The sequence below is a fragment of the Diadema antillarum genome, unplaced genomic scaffold (genome assembly GCF_040938485.1).
Source record: "Diadema antillarum isolate AM-2024a unplaced genomic scaffold, OU_Dant_1.0 seq00001293_RagTag, whole genome shotgun sequence".
Lineage (NCBI taxonomy): Eukaryota > Metazoa > Echinodermata > Echinoidea > Diadematoida > Diadematidae > Diadema > Diadema antillarum.
In genome coordinates, this window is record NW_027272072.1 from 483,120 (window position 1) to 499,838 (window position 16,719).

At 38.5% G+C, this 16,719-nt stretch overlaps 1 protein-coding gene across 1 annotated transcript in view; it reads left to right on the forward strand.

The window, feature by feature from the left end:
* LOC139708016 (heparan sulfate 2-O-sulfotransferase 1-like) overlaps window positions 1-16,719 on the forward strand; it is a 106,360-nt gene that overhangs the window by 66,941 nt on the left and 22,700 nt on the right. The window contains exons 3-4 of the mRNA XM_071620006.1: window positions 9,216-9,301; window positions 16,513-16,651. Of these exons, the coding sequence (XP_071476107.1) occupies window positions 9,216-9,301; window positions 16,513-16,651 (225 nt within the window). The remainder of the gene's footprint in view (window positions 1-9,215; window positions 9,302-16,512; window positions 16,652-16,719) is intronic.

Consider the following 16,719-nt stretch of genomic DNA (forward strand, 5'->3'; position numbering starts at 1 on the left):
TTATTTTTTTCCAGGGCTCACTCTGATAACAGTGCATTTATATTGTGTATTATAATACATCTTCCTTTTTACTTGCTTTTCGTTTCATAAAGTGAAAAGAGTATCATCTTTCAGGTGAATAAGAAATCCCTTTTTTTCATGGAGATAATGTGCATCAAAAGAAATTTATACACACTTCCTGCACTTATCGCCATCCTAATATTTGCAGCAAGATTTGATTACGGTGTCAAGGCCATAAAGTATTCTGTTTCCAGGTTAAGAAGTAAAAAAAGTTTCCCATATTCTATTATTAAACTAAAAGCTCTTCAGTATCAACCAGCAATAGCTATTATGATCTGTGCTATGATGAATGAAATGCATTTAAAGTGGTACTTCTATCGCCCCCCCCCCTTGACCACTTTCTTCAGTTTCAAACATGATACGAGGAGGGGGCAGTCTATACAAGCCCTCATAGCACAAGTTTCTAATATGCTGGTCAAACTTGAGAGTCTGGTGCCACTCACTATAGGCTAAAGAAAGGAGTGCTGTAAAACAATGATTTCTGTAGATAATATGCCAAGGCTTTGTCATTGAAGAGAATGAATTCTATACTCCCATGCTCTTAGACCCCGTTTACAGTGCGAGGCTCGGCCGCAACTCGGCCGCGGCCGAGCCCACCTTCATTTCAGTGTAAACGCGCAAAGGGCCAAATGCGAGGCCAAAATTGGCCGCGCATTTGGCCACGCTCTGGAGGCCTTTTCTCAGTGTAAACGCAAACTGGGCCAAATACGCGGCCAATTTTAGTATGGCTTCCAAACCTCGCTGCCTGTACTATTTCGCTATTCAGGATATTAACCCCCTCAACGTTGAAAACTAGTATAGTTTAGAGTGGTTTTGTCCTGCAAAGGATTTTTCCTTCGGCAAAGGCCTTTGCCTGAACGGTGACTTCGTCGCCACGGAATCCAGGTGGCAAAGGGTATGAAAACCAGACTATACCATATTGCGTTTGTTTACAAGCAGAGCGCCACTACGACAAAATATTGAAAGGTTTGAATTAAAAGCGTGGCCGAGCCCTGCTGTGTAAACGGACAAAATTGCGGGGCTCGGCCTCGCAATCGAGGCTGGGCTCGGCCGCGGCTCGGCCCAGCCCCGCACTGCAAACGGGGTCTTATAGTGTAACTAATTAAACTTCATGTGCCTCAGTAGCTATATATACATCATTGGACATTATGCATATTTCTTTTTGTTGATAATGACCCATATCATTTTCTTGCACCTTCTATACCAATCAAAGTATTTTCTTGACTTTATTTCAAAATACATGTACAGGCATATCTTCATTCTATTTGGACTGTCTTAAATATTTTCCACCACAATATAGCTGGGATCGTATTCTTGTTAACTGTTTACTTGGATTTCTATGAGAGTGGAGTAACTGAAAGAAAAAAAAAATGTATTTGAAAACTTGCTCATATTTCCACCAACTTCAAGGCCTGCAAGTCCTTCTAGCCGTACAAAGGAGAAGATACACTGTTTGTATGCATAGAAAGCACCCCATCATCGGGGCAGTATTGTTTGTTAAGTCTGTAAGTCTGTTCAGCTAGGAAGCCATATTAGTAAGGAACAAACAGCATCACTAATCTCTGAAATACTGATTGATGTTTGTTCTGGTGTGAATTTCCCATGGGCTTCTAGAGGGAAAATAAATCATACGAAAAAGTTTACCCAGATATTCAGTTGGGAGAAAACAAAAATCAAGGGGGAAATCTGCGAAAGAAAATGAGGGAGAGAGAAACATTGGTAAATAGCTGGTATTTTTCAGTTTGAAAGTGCAGGGAAGCCCTTTCTGTCCAGGTGGTAGACCAGATGATGCAGAGTGGCATTGATTGTATACCAATGGGTGTTGGATGTCTGGTGGCATATTTACACACCATGGCCCTTTGCAAACTTCCTTCCACCGCAAACAAAGGAATGCGCATTCATGCACACACACACACCTACCCCGACACACACAGACTCTTGCACACAGTACCCACACACACAGACAAACACACGCACATACACACTGACATATGTACATGTACATTGTACACCCAAGCAAATGCACTCAGATTCAGATTTATGTAAATATACACACACATATACACAAACGCAATTTTAAGTACTAATGAAATGACATGCAGTTATTTTGTTGTTTTTTATCAATCTTGTGTATTTTTGGATTTACTGTGATATGTTCGTCATAGGAAACTACAATATTACATGGTTTTAGCCCTCACAGAAGTGACCTCATGTGACTTTAATAGTGACTTTTAATGTCACGACTTATTGCACATCACATTCTTTCATTCATGTTTATGATTATGTTCTTTTCTCCATCAACCCTTCTTCTTGCTTGCCCTCCACATTATACATAGAAAGATTTATCAGTGAATCAATATTGGATTGACGTCAGTCAGTGATCATCAACTTGTCCATTCTAATTACTCCATTATTTCATTTATACATGTGCCTTTCTGCTTCCAAAACTACCCAAAATGAGCAAGAAAGGTCATAAATGTCACATGCTGCCTATTCAACCAACTTGTTCAGTGCAATCTGAACAGAATACTCAGGTGGGAAGAATGGATATGAAGCAAGAGTAAATACTATCTCTGATAGAATACAATTTTGATGATGTTTCTGGACAGTAGAATGAATAAAGAAAGAAGGGAAAGAGTAATAGAGAAGGAGAAATCAGATGAGGAAAGATGAAATGTAGGAACATGAGAGAGATAGAAGAATAGAAAAAGAGATAATGCAGCAGAAAGGATCCACAAAAGAATGATCCAGTAGGATTTTGTTTGCATGCTCCATTATTTTGTGTGATATTGATGACTCTGATGAACTGTGTCATTTCACATCCACATATCCTTGACTCTGTGTCTGTGTAAACATTCACATTTTCCCATCTAGTCCATGAAACCAGGTTTTATGTGGTGTAGCATTGTCTCTTGTCATTCTAATTTTTACAATTGTTTTATGTTGTTTGCGTTCTACCTGGTTTAAAAAAACAAACAAAAAAAAAACTGCTTCATTCGAGCCCTTGGTTGTACATTGATATTATTGTTGGCTTCTGTTCCAGAATCTTCAATAAGCATTTTAATTGCTGAATTTAAAACTTATTCTTGAATTTGCACCATATTGCAGAAGATTACAACAGATTACAGTTCCTATTTCTTTCTTAAAGAAGACTTCCAGACCAATAAAAAGTTAGACTAGAAAGAAAGAATAAAATGTGAAAAGCACCATGGTGAAAATTTAGTTCAAATCAAATGAAAATTGAGGTAGTTGATGAAATGGTGTTTAAAGTTTCACTAACTTTTGCAAAATAATTCTTTAACAGTCAATATGAATATATAAATGAGTGAGCTGAAGATGTCATCCCCTAACATTCTGCCCTACTGTTTGTACAAAAATTAATTTTTCAGCTTCCAAACTGCGAAACATAATGTTATTTCTGGTTTGATAACTTAGAAATAATGATAAGTCAGATATCAGGATTTGGGATTGGGGCACAATTGCATTTCAATGAGAAACTAGAAATTTAAACATTTTATGTACAAACTGTGGCAAGCTGTGAGAGGATGACATCGTCAGCTCACTCATTTACATATTCATGTTGACTGTTCAAGAACCTTTTTTGCAAAAATTAGCGGACCTTCACAATTTCCTAACTTCTATAATTTTCATCCGATTCTGGCCACATTTTCACTGTTGTGCCTGTCATATTTTACTCTTTCTTTCCTGACCAACTTTTTACTGGCCTGGAATTCCCCTTCATAAATTAGCTTTTTTTTTCATAATTTTTTTCTGCATTGTGCAGATTTATTGTATTCAGCCAGTTCTACCATGTTATAGTAGAATTCATAGGTGCAAATATAGAAATGACAAGATGGATATTTCCTGCAGCAAAATTCCTTGCTCTCTCCTCCTCTCCCTCCCTCTCTCTCTCTCTCTCTCTCTCTACATTTACCCAGACAATTTAAAAAGAAGAAGAACTTGCCCTTTTTCTTACTCAAACTTCCTTCTAATGCTCAACACCTAATGACTAACATTGGCTGCAAATGTTTTTACCCATGCTCTCAAAATGCCCTCCCAATGGAATCCTAGTTACACTCATTTCTTCCCCTCAAACATTCATGTGCACTCCAAGATCTACACTCAGTACAACTGGCCGCCAGTCTCTCAGATCACGGTTTGAGAGATGGGGGCCAATTGTATCTCGTAGATAGGAGAATCACTGCTGATTCTCATGATTGGTGGCAGGTTCGGAGGAATAAGTGCGTGCCACCCAAGTATGTTTTGCCCTTCGCAAGTGGACACTTCACAGTGTAGTGCCATCTTCAGATAGTGAGATGGAATATTCATGGTCAAACAATCCCGAGGTGTCGAGTAAAATTAGGTCCTCTTGTAAAATTTGTGATCAGTAGCCAACTCCGGGTAGAAAAAAAATAATAATTAAAGAGGGAACAAAAGTGCTTGTAAGTGGCTTAACGCTTCGCATCCATCCATTCATCTTTCTTTCTTAACCAGGCTTATATGTATACAGGGCTCAACATTAGCAGTGGCCCAATGTCAGGCCACCAGATTTCCAAAAGGCCATCTTTTGGAGGCCCAATGGGGCAGTTAGAATTTAAATGAATTTTTATCATTCTATTCATTTTGGGCCACCAAAATTTCAAATTCAAAGAGTTTAGTGGCCCCAACAAGCTACCAGAGAAAACATTGTCACACCCTCATATGCATTGTATATGATAATGTATTACGTGTATAGGTTTTGCTAGATAGAGTGCTATCACCCTATTTTGAAGGGGATCATCTATTTACCCAGATATCAAAATTTGTTGACCTCTTGCCCAAGGCAGTGTATGCGGCCCCCATTGAAGACAACCAAGCATACCCTCATGGTGTCGCCAAGCGCCCCAAGCTAATGGGCATGGAGTCTAGGCATCAGTGCTTTCTCCAAAAGGCTAGTCGCAAAAAAAAAGATGACTCACAATTTTCTCCATTTATCCGCTCACAGTGTCTTCATCTTGCTGAAAATATTTGAAAGCTTGGAATTCTTATGAAGGAGTCAACTCGTCTGAGAAGGATCGTCATTAATTAACCTGGTTTCAGATGTTATTACTTTTTTGAGAGAGAGTTTATATTGCCAGTGTAGGTTGTGGAGCAGAATATATGTGGTGACCTTGATTTTGCCGAAAATCCTTCAATATCATCGTTTGTCAAACAGAGGGCATGCAGAATGGAGATAAAATGACTTAACTCTTACAGAAAGCCCCCTTAAAAAAAAAAAAAAACAAACGCTGAATTGTGCAAACTGTGGAAAAGGAATGATGTAAATATTTTTTTCGAAGGGGGGGGGGGGGTTCCTAAAGAACACTTTGATACTCCCGATACTACTCATTCACTGATAATCTTTAAAACACTCTAATGTTTAAAGGGAGTAATTGTTTTCTAATGCAGTACTGTAAAAGTGGATATTTTCGTGCGACTAATTTTTCGCGCTGGGCAGGGTAAAATGAGATTTGCATGTTTTTAATTCCGCGGAATCAAGACATCAATGATTGGAACATATAGCAAGCAAAAATATTCGCGTGCTTTTATTTTCGCGCTAGTTTCTGGTTGCGCAAAATGTGCAAAAATTTCAACACCCCGAAAATGTTTGCTTTTACATTATTGCTAGCTGTGTGCATGTTGACGTTAGAAATAAGTCAACATTGACGGTGATGTCTGCATTTACTTGCGGTATCAGAATATCATTTTAACAAGAAGTATTTAAGAAGCAAATACAGAAGGGTAGTTAGGGAATAGCAGAGACTTACATGGTAATGAGATATGGTCATCTTTGTAGAATCTCTATTTTCTTGTGGATTTTGTAAGTGTTGTCTGAAAAAAGTATGTCAAGATCTAATGAAGATGAAATGATGTGTGCTGTAGATGGTGATGACACCAATCCATGTGGCCCCTGTATTATAATACAAGCAAATTTGTATGATTGATTTAAACAGTGGCTGTTATGTAAATAAGTTGTCCAAGATTCTGTTTGTTTGCTTTTTTGTTTTTACTGTGTATGTCCAAACGTGTAAGAGATTTAGCATAATTCCTTTGTAGTGATCTTGCGTGATTTCCAATTTCATGATGTTAGCATTGCGCAGAAATAATGAAGTTAATCATGGCAGAGGTTGAAGACCAATGCACCCACTTGAGATCACCCATTATGCACAGTATGCTATGAATATGGTAGATCTCCTAAAACATTGACTCCTAAAAGTGAAGGCAGCCAGCTGTTTGTGTGTATGTGTGTGTTTGTGTGTGTGGGTGGGTGGGTGTAGAAATGTGTCTTTCAAGATGGTTTTAACCCCCATCCTTTACTTTTTAAGTTAATTTATTTGTATAAACATATATAGATAGATAGATATTTTGTAGATAGGTAGATAAGTAAAACTGTAGATAGATCAGTAGATGGATACAATATCATGGTTATCTTTCATATGCCATGCCAAACAAACAGTGAAATTTGCTGTTTTCTTTAGTGTTGAGTGGAGGCGGACATTGCAAGAAACATAAAGGAACTAAAGGGTGAAGTCACATATCTATTTCTGGAATGAATTCAGCATTTCATTTACATTTTACTGCACTTCCTTCAAGATAAATCAAAGGATCTCTGTATACATTTCATGGGTACTGTGGGTTCTGTCCGAACCTCCCAGTTCCACTTGGTGGCTGAATGATGGTGCAGCTGCAGCCAATTGAATGGTCATGGCAAATCTGTTTGTCTGTCTATCTGTTGCAATTGGGGTTTCATTTCATTAGCACCACCTCTGTGAATTTGTATGTGTGTGTGTGTGTTTGTGTGTGTGTGTGTGTGTGTTTGCAGTCAGTAGTTTATTGCCTTTATTTCAGTGCAGGTTTGTGAGTCACTTGAGTTTATGACCATTGCTTCTAGATTTATCCTGAAGCAAGGCCAGTATTATTGCAAGGACAATGGGATGGATGAGGGATGAAACGATTTCTTTTTTCACAAAGCACTTCACGTCCCATTTTCCTTCTTCTCCACTCAACTCCTTCTCCCCCCTCCCCTCCCCCCCCCCCCCAAAAAAAATGCATACATGCAAAACAAATAACAAAATTATCGCTACTCCACTTTGACCAGTATTTCAGTTCACCAATATTACAGTTCTCCCAAGTGAGTTCCGTGTGATAAATCAGCAATTTAATCTCTGTGTTAGTCTCTTCTTCAAGTGCGTGATACCTTTTGCCGACAGTGTCGAAAATTAGTTTTCTTTCTACCATTTTATTGTAGCAGTCGCAGACGTTCGGCAGACTACAAGCATATGTAATTGTGATGGTTTCTCATATCCGTCTCTCGGTCACTGTCGTCCGACAAGAAAATCTCCAAAATCCGCTAAGTCTCACCAAGGAAGCTGAGCAGACATTCCAAGAGTAGGATATTGGGTTGAATTCCTGAGAGACACTGATCTATTAATTGTGCAGTTGTTACATGGCACGCTCATTCAGAGACTTACCAGGAACACAGCTATCAAATGTTAAAGAAATTACAGTACCTCACACATTTGTCAGATGTCTGCAAAACTGTGCATTTGTCCCTTGTGAAAACAATTTATGTAAAAACAAGATTGATGTCAAATCCATACTCGTATCACATGCTCATTGTTTTCTTTCGTCAGCCTTATATTCTTTTTTTTTTTTTTGCAAGCTGTCCTCAATGAGGTGGTGCAAACATGTGTACTTATAAAATCTCTTTTTCCAGACCGAACAAAAAACCAAACAAAAAAATGATTTCGATACCTCACCGTTACCTCAAAAATAGTATTCTAGAGAGAAAGGTCTGCGATGTCTGTGCCAACAAATTCAAAGAATTTAGACCTTGAAAGAAACAGAAGTACAGCCGTCAGTGCTGGGGACTTGTTCGTCCTGGACTGAACCAATAACCATGTACTATTATCATTCAATTGCTCCATCAACACATTTCAGCACAGACCCATACATCACACCACCACGAGGTATTTGTACAGCATTGTAACTGTATTATGTCTAAATTATCTCTTTACTAGGATCTTCAATGGAGAGAATAACCATTAAAGGTCCTGTTTACCTTTGGGAGCAGTGATTTAGATAATGTTCAAGATATCACATTTGATGCATATGCGTAGGTTTGTTGTACCACAAAACATCCTACCAGATAAAATTTTTGCAATAAAGCCTATAAGATATAAGGAGGTATCAGTATTTTTCTCAATAAACCGTAATTGTAGATGGTTTAGTCTGGAAACAATTTTATGATAACTATGACCAATGCAGTTTTCATGATTTACCAGGGCAAAACCCGGCACAATTTTCGCCGATAAGGGCGATATGCGACGTAGTATTTCAGCTTGCGGCACGATGTACAATCCCTATGCAATACGTGCGTGCTCCGCGATCTTTAGCTGAACGCCTTCACATGTCTCGCGAACATTGCGTAAGCGCCAATTCCCATTGCAAAAGCACGTGAAAATAGCGTGCGCACATGCATTGGCCGCAAACAAGATCGCAATTCTGGGGGTGTTGTTGATGTCTTTCTCGTGTTTTTCTCATTTTTTTTCGATGGTAACATCCACTTTCCGAAAAAAATGGCGGCCCACATCGGCTCGCGAAAATTCTATTTTACGTGAGGATATGTTTTCAAAATCCATGAACATCGAGAAAATGACAAAAAATCCAGTTTCTTGGACCATTGTTTCTTAACTGTTATGTTAAGAAGTACTGAAAATTTCATTTTGGATGCGATATGTTGTCATTTAGGTGAGAAAATTTGACTTTCGTCAGAGATTGTGCCCATTTTATCGGTTGGTTTTTGTTGATTGCTAGTGTGTTAGTATATGTGTAGTGTGTATGTAACAGTGCAATGCTGTGTTTAGCTGTATATTACCATGTATGTTGTACCTGCCGCGAACGGCTGCATGGCCGCTTACTGACGCAGTTACTCTATTGTTCACATTTTGTATATCTAACAATACTTAACATCAATTTGACTGTATCAAATTTTTACAGTGGTTGTTTCTCTCCCTAACTCACATTTTTCGAACTATTTTAAAGCACTAATGCTGGGTTTTTGTTTCATCTGAAAATGGTAAATTATGCCTTTAAGTTATGTTTTGATTTCCTCTTTCTTGTTTCTCTCTCTTCAGATGACTATCGTAAGAAATATGTCTTCCTGGACCACCAAGCATCCCGCATTCTTCCACGGCCATTTTGCCTACATAGATTTTCCAAGGTTAGTAACAGTCGTAATGGCCTGTGTTCTGAAGTGTCTGCTTTGAGCTGAGCTTTGAATGTCCGTCATAGTATCAATTGCTTTGAAAATGCTGCTACAAAAAAAAAAAATTCTGTTGAAATTGAAAAAAACAACAACAACAACAACCTTTGATTCATGATATCCCCCCATGAAACCAGTGTCAATGTAACATGGCTTGACTTGTTAGAATGCTCCCCAGGGAGTGGAGAATGAGCACCGTCAGTGCTGGTTGGAAATAATGTATCCAGTAACCGGGGCAATTAATAGTCTGTAGAGTGCATTGAGATTCTTAACAAGTGTAAAATGATCATAAAATAATCATAATAATAGCTACTACATGTAGCTATTATTATGATCATTATCAATAAATCGTGTAACCAAAGTGACCCATTTGAAGGTCAAATTGGTCAGCTTCTGGAACCTTTGTCACTCTCTTCTCCAATCTGTGAACAAGCATCATTATTAAAGTTGCTGCAAGAATCCAGTGAAACCTATGCAAGATAGAATGAAATTTACTCCTTCCATTAGTGGTTAGATCAGGTTGATACTGAAAGAAACCTCAAGGTGCTAAAAGTTAAAACATGTTTATCTTTAATTTGCAGCATTATATTCTTGGAAGGTGTAGGCCTAAATGGTAAACATGCCATAAGGTGCTCCAAGTTATTGCCCTGAGATATTGTTCCATACAACCACATTAATGATGACATAAATATGAGCAAGGGAGCAAGAACACGAAAATTTTCAACCGTTGTGCCGAGCCTCGTCAGTTTGAATTGGATTATTAGCAAGGAAATATGACTTTGTGTGACAGATTATAGCCAGCGACTCACTTTGATTCAGTTTGGTGTGCCACACATGGTTGGAAACCCTTGTGTTCTCTGCTCTGGTTGAGATCAATCAAACTTGGGCCCTTTTTGTTTGGACCGAAAAAAACGTTGGCAGGATCAGAGTTCTTTGTCTGCCAGGGCTGTTGGGTCATACATAATACTCCATCTGTCTCCAACTCTTGTGATGATCGAAGTTCTGGATGTAGATTGCAGGGCAGCAGCATCCACCAGTCACACAGACTTTTAATACAATTTTAAGCAGGGTGGTTGTGTTCTGGAAAGTCTGCTCTTCTACAGCAACTTATGTTTGCTTTGTTACAGAGTAAAATGTGACCTGGTGCTACAAAATGGCCAGTAAGTTGCAATGGCAGTTTTTGACATGAACAACTGCAAACTCATGTATCGATTCTTGGTTGTCAACATTTGTTTTGAATATTTCCTATTAAACTGATTGATTATCTTGGCTTTTACTAAAACACTGAATAAATGGTGCTTCTTTGTATCGATGTAGGGAGATTTGTCAATTAGTTAATGCAATACTGTTGTTTGCTATACTGTTATATTTGCGAGGGTTTGATTTTCAAAATTTCACAAATCACTGCTGGACTGCGAATTTTAACAACACGCGAAAAAGTCACCATACGCTAAGCTAATAGTGCATTTAAGTTAAATCTCAGTGTCAAATCATGAGAGTAACATCTTGCAAAAAATGTCTGTGACCTCCCCATTTGCAAAAATATCTGCGCGCGGAAATAACAGCTTATACAGTAATGGAGTACTGTAAAAGTGGAAATTTTCGCGGTGTTGAAATTTTCGCGCATTTCGCGCAACCAGAAACTAGCGCGAAAATAAAAGCACGCGAATATTTTTGCTTGCCATACGTTCGTGTGCGTGATGTCTTGATTCCGCGGAATCAAGAACACGCGAAACTCTTCTGACCAGGCCTAGCGCGAAAAATTAGTCGCGCGAAAATATCCACTTTTACAGTATCAGAGTTTAGCAAGTGTTGAAGGGGATAGCTGGTTCCACCACTCAAATTTGCAAAAAGGTAATTCGAAACCACTCAGGCCTACACTAGAGTACACATCTATGATCCTTTATCCTCTTCACCAAACCTTTAGAAGACCAGTACAAAGTGCTATGGGAAACACACCTTCATTGCCCCAGGACCAATACTCTGGAACCCCCTGCCGCTCAATATTAAACAAGCCCCTTCTACTAAGTACTTCAAGAAATTACTTAAGACTTATTTGTTTAAAGGGGATGGCTAGTAACCGATCAGTGGGAATCAGTGGGAATGCTGAGGGATGATTGTTTCAGTCCTTGTGGGATTCATTTAAAAGTACATTATATATCTACTGTTGTGTGAAAACTATTTGCTGCAGAACGGTCTCATATTCAAGTAATGTGCAGATTCATGCCCCGTCACTGACCAGGCACGCTAACTTGGAAACATTACACTGTACATTACTTGAATATGAGACCATTCTGAAGCAAATGATTCTCACACAACAATAGATATATAAATAATGTACTCTTAAATGAATCCAACAAGGATCGGAACAATCATCCTCCAGCATTCCCACTGATTCCCACTGATTGGTTACTAGCCATCCCCTTTAATGTAGGTGTAGTTATATGCTACATATCCTATAATTATTAAGTTTCTTGTGTACCCATGTATTATAGTCTTATATGGAAAGCCATAGAGATGATCAACCTTATGTGTCATATATGAATTATTATTATTATCATCATTTTAATTTTATCATGTAAGGTTTATAGAGAATGGTTTGTTAAAAGAAAATCCAATCCTCTTGTATAGTAGGTTTAACCCTTCTAGAATGAACATGTCTCAAAGTACCACTGTCATTGCAAGCCAACAAATTACAGCGTTATGGATATTGAGAGGATTAAATGTGGATCAGGTGTACATCTTGAATTTCTATCATTTATAGCCACATAACGCCCTGTGTCTGCAAAACGTGGTGGACTATTAGAGCCGAGAATGCATCAAACACGCTTCTCCGTGTGCTACGACCACACAATCGACTCATTTGACAGGGCATTGGTTCACATCTATCATTTATACACAATGGTGCATACATCAATGAATGATAAACGCTAAAGGGGGTACATTGGGAAAGGGGTCCGTGTGAACACTGTGCCTCTGCTAATCACTTTTCATATTACTCCTGATGCATGATATTATTATGTTGACAGAGTGGAGATAATTTAGACGTCACTAACCAGTCATGATTTTCCCATTCTTGTGCAGGGTTAAAGCATAATTCTGCACAATGTTAGCTGATGAAAGACATGCCGAAGTTCCATCAAAAGTCAGAATGAAATAAGTTATGAAATCCTTAAAGTTTTGTGTGATTGCTTTGCATGATGATATGGTGTGCAGCCTCCTGTGCAAATTAGCTGAGGTGACACTGCCATAAGCTCCCTGCTCAAAACAACAACATCAACAACAAATTGTGTTTTGGGTTTGTAATAAAGCAACTTTAATACCTAGTGAATTCCCCTGAATGCCCGCATGGCTGTGTTATTGCAATGCAAAATTTGATAGGATGACTACAAGGTCTTTCCTTGTGATTTCTCAGAAAAAAAAAGAATCAAAAGGCAATTCCACACCATGTAAAAGTTAGTCTGAAAAACAAGTTAAATTTGATCATTGCAGATAGTACTAATGGATTATTGGTGGGGCTAGCCCACTTTGGCAAAAACAAGTGTAAACAGAAAGTGGGCTAAGGAAAGTCCGGTACCAGTGGTGAGGCTAAGGCCCCCCCCCCCCCCCCCCCCCCCCTTAGCCCCACTGTTGGTACGGGACCAAGCAAAAATTTGAAAGTGTAAAAAGCCCTTTACAGGACAGTAAAGAGTACTCTGCTAATGCAAAGATGACCTGAAAATGGCTGCTTATTTCAGCCAATTACTTCCCTGTGAGTGCGATGTATTAGAGGGAGAGAGAGAGAGAGAGATATCATACATAATGGGATAGATAGTGTCTCCAGGTACAGGATGAAGTGGGATCCCGAATTTCGCCAGACTTCAAAGGAAGTGATAAACCATCTTTTGGTAATCTGGGTCACAGACTCAATAGCAGACAATCAGGGAAGCTATCAGAAGTTGAGAATCGATGGAACAGATGGTGGATATGTTTAGGGAATACCGATACACAGACGTCAAACTGCAGGGCTTTTGCCATGTGTGTCATTATTGCAGCAAAGTAAGAAGATTAAAGTCAGCAGCCGGAATTCAATTCTATTCAAACTTAGAAGGTTCATCTTTGGCGGGTAGCAAACAGGGAATTAAGGTGCACAATATGTCACACACAGTTAAATACAGTAGATGTTGCAGATAATGCACATCAGAGCTTATTCTTTGCCCAACAATGATATTAATTATAAGCTAGTTAGAAGAAAGCAGAGATTACAACTTTATAAGGAAGAGTGCCAAAAGGGAACGAAGGCATTAGGCTAATTGCACCTTGTGTAAGCTGCAACATGTGTGCAACTCTTATTTTAATTCAATGAAATTAATCTGGCAATCCCACGTTTTAATGTCTCCAAGTTCAATGAGGTGTTACTTATAGCCATCGTGCCTGTCTGATTTGAAAGACGCTGTCATAACATTGTGATGGTTCAGTTGTAAAGATCAAGAGCTCACCAGTGAATTGCTGACAGCTGTATAATGATGTGTAATGATGTGAAAGAACACTCAAGCTGGCATCAGGAATTGAAAACTGCCCTGTCACTGTCAAGCTGTTCATGCTGTCAATGGACAAATATCGTCGCTGAGGTGACAAGACCTCATATCTGCAGAATGTCAAATGTTCAGGAGAGCAAAAAACATGGCACCCAAAGCGCTATAGGGCTCACACCCGTAAATACAATGGAATGTCCGAGACCCCTTCACAAATTCGTACCAAAGATACCAAAATAAATGAAGAAAAAAATTAATCAAAAATCAATGATGTAGTTTGGCAAAAAACTGAATAGCTGTAGATATTGAGTATGAATTCCTCTACAAATTGCATTTTGGTTAGAAGATGAAAGCTTTTCTGGTGGAATTTGAGGGGACTATATTTCATTGGGTACGTGTACGGAAAATGGGTGATTTTTTGAGTGACAAGAACTCGTAGTCTGGCTTTTCGGACCCCTGGACAGAATTTGAACTGAATTATCCACTCTGAGAATTTGATGGATGAAAGGGTACATCTAACTTATCCAGGTTAGTGAAGCTGAAACACCTCATTTCTCCCAGCTATTTTACAGAATTTTTTGAAATTTGATTTTTAACACACATCCCTATGGGGAAATATTTATGGGTGTGAGCCCTATAGAGGATGCATGCAATGCACACAAGTCTATGGGAAGTATTCATCACATACAAACTCTGCTGGTTTATGTTGATCTATTGTGTCAGATCTCTTCCTCCCTCCCCCCTTTCCCTTCCTACCCCCCCCCCCCCCACCTCTCTCCTCTATCCCCCCCCCCCCCCCCCAAACTCTGTTTGGGTATAATTTGTTTTCTTATTATGTTGTTGTGGTATAGATAGATCTTTGTACATAGCAGTCATCAGTATCACACAACTTTGAATGACTGTGTTATGTTAATGTATTTCTTTGTTTGGCTACCACTGAAACAGGTCAAAATTCATAAAGTTAGTCTGTTTGACAAAACAAAGTCTTTTCAAGTATTTTGTAGGCAATAATGTGATGATGACACCCCCATAATCAAAGATTACTGCCTGCATCTAGGTATTCATCTTATGAAGAACTGATCAACACTACATTTTTATTTTTTTAAAAAACCTCAAAGGGTGTGATTTTCAAAATTGTCCCTTTGAGAAGCTTTATAACCCTTGAATGTGTAATTTCCCATATGATGTAGGTGCAAATATCATCAAAAACACATTTATGATGTTTAAAAGTCAAATGAGAAATATGACCTTCACTATATCAAATGGGATTGCCTTTCCTTTGACATGACGTGGTGGCTTATCTTTTGAGATAAGACAGCTAGAATTTGGACAGGACATTATTTGATTGACTATCTGACTTTAATGCGAAAAAATCATTTTCACCAAAATTCGAGATAGAAGGTCTGGTCACCCCAGTGACAATATTACCATGTATAATGTCACCATGCTGATTAACAAGTGTTTCTGACATGTTTTATTTACACACTTCAGTGTGGGGAAATATGGCAAGCAAGGTACAGTTGTAAATGCAGTCAATCACAGATTTCACTGTATCAAAATATTTCACAATCTTCTTATTCAACCACATACATGTACTATTGTCTGTAATTTAAAGCTTCATTCCTAAGCAATACCAAAGACAATCATAGTATGCAGCTCATGCCCAAAACACTACATTTGTGTATTTTATCTTTACCTGGGATTACATTTACAAATAATCATCCTGAGCTGTAGAAAATTCATACACTGTAAAAGGTGAAACTTCTGTATGACTTATTTTTAGGGCTTGGCCAGGTAAGATGAATTTTGTGTGTTTTTAAGGGTTTTGGATGCACATACAGTATAGATGCTATAGTCACAGAAAACTGGTCTTTATTATCAATTCATGTGCTTTTATTTTCGCACCAATTTTGTTTTGCGCTGAATGTGCAAAAATGTCCATTTTTGCAGCATTACTGTTCATCTACCTCTGACTTCTCATCATGTGGGCCATTCTCAGTGGGAAAGTTTGTGAAGTGAAACTTTGCAGAATTCACACTGCAATGAAACATGGAGTAACAAGCGCAATTTTGCAACGAACTGCACAAGGAATGCTTTGCGGATTTTGTGGTTTTGAATTTCAGAGTCAGGAGAGGAGATGTGGCTTCTTTCAAAGTTCTTATCAATCACTCTCAAGTGGTTTTTCTGTGGAAGTGGTTGAAAGGTCACCGTGAGCTCCGCCCCAAAAAATATGATTTGGAGGTCAATCTGTACGCTGTGTCGTACATAATTTGCGAGAATCGTCACTTGCATACACGTGGCCACATTGCATCATTTGAATCATGATTCTAGTGATGCATCTCTGAGAATCGTGATTCAAATTCACACTCCTGGTATGCGTGAAAACACATACATGCAAAGCAATTTCACAAGCCAGGAATTAATCTGCTAGCTTGTAAATTCTCCGCATAGCAAGTACCAAGTCTTATGTCTGCTTGTAAACTACAACCATTGTAGATCACTGACAGGAACAATAGCAAATTTTCAAACATGGTTGCAATGACTTTGCATAAAGATGATACAGTAATATTTTGAGAAGTTGTTTCAGCTGTACAGCTTTAATATTCTTCTTATTAAAGGGTGTTCTCTCTTTATTTGTTTTTCTTATTTCTGCAGCTTTGGCTCAACCTTAAACCCACTGTATGTCAACATGGTTAGATCGCCCCTAGAGAGATTCATCTCCTATTATTATTTTTTGAGGCACGGAGACGACCTCAGGCCAAGTTTATCACGACATAGATCCAGAAATAATGAGGTAAGAATTTAACATATATTACAAATTTTCATGTCATTTTCACTAGATGCAAGGAATTTGATGTTTAT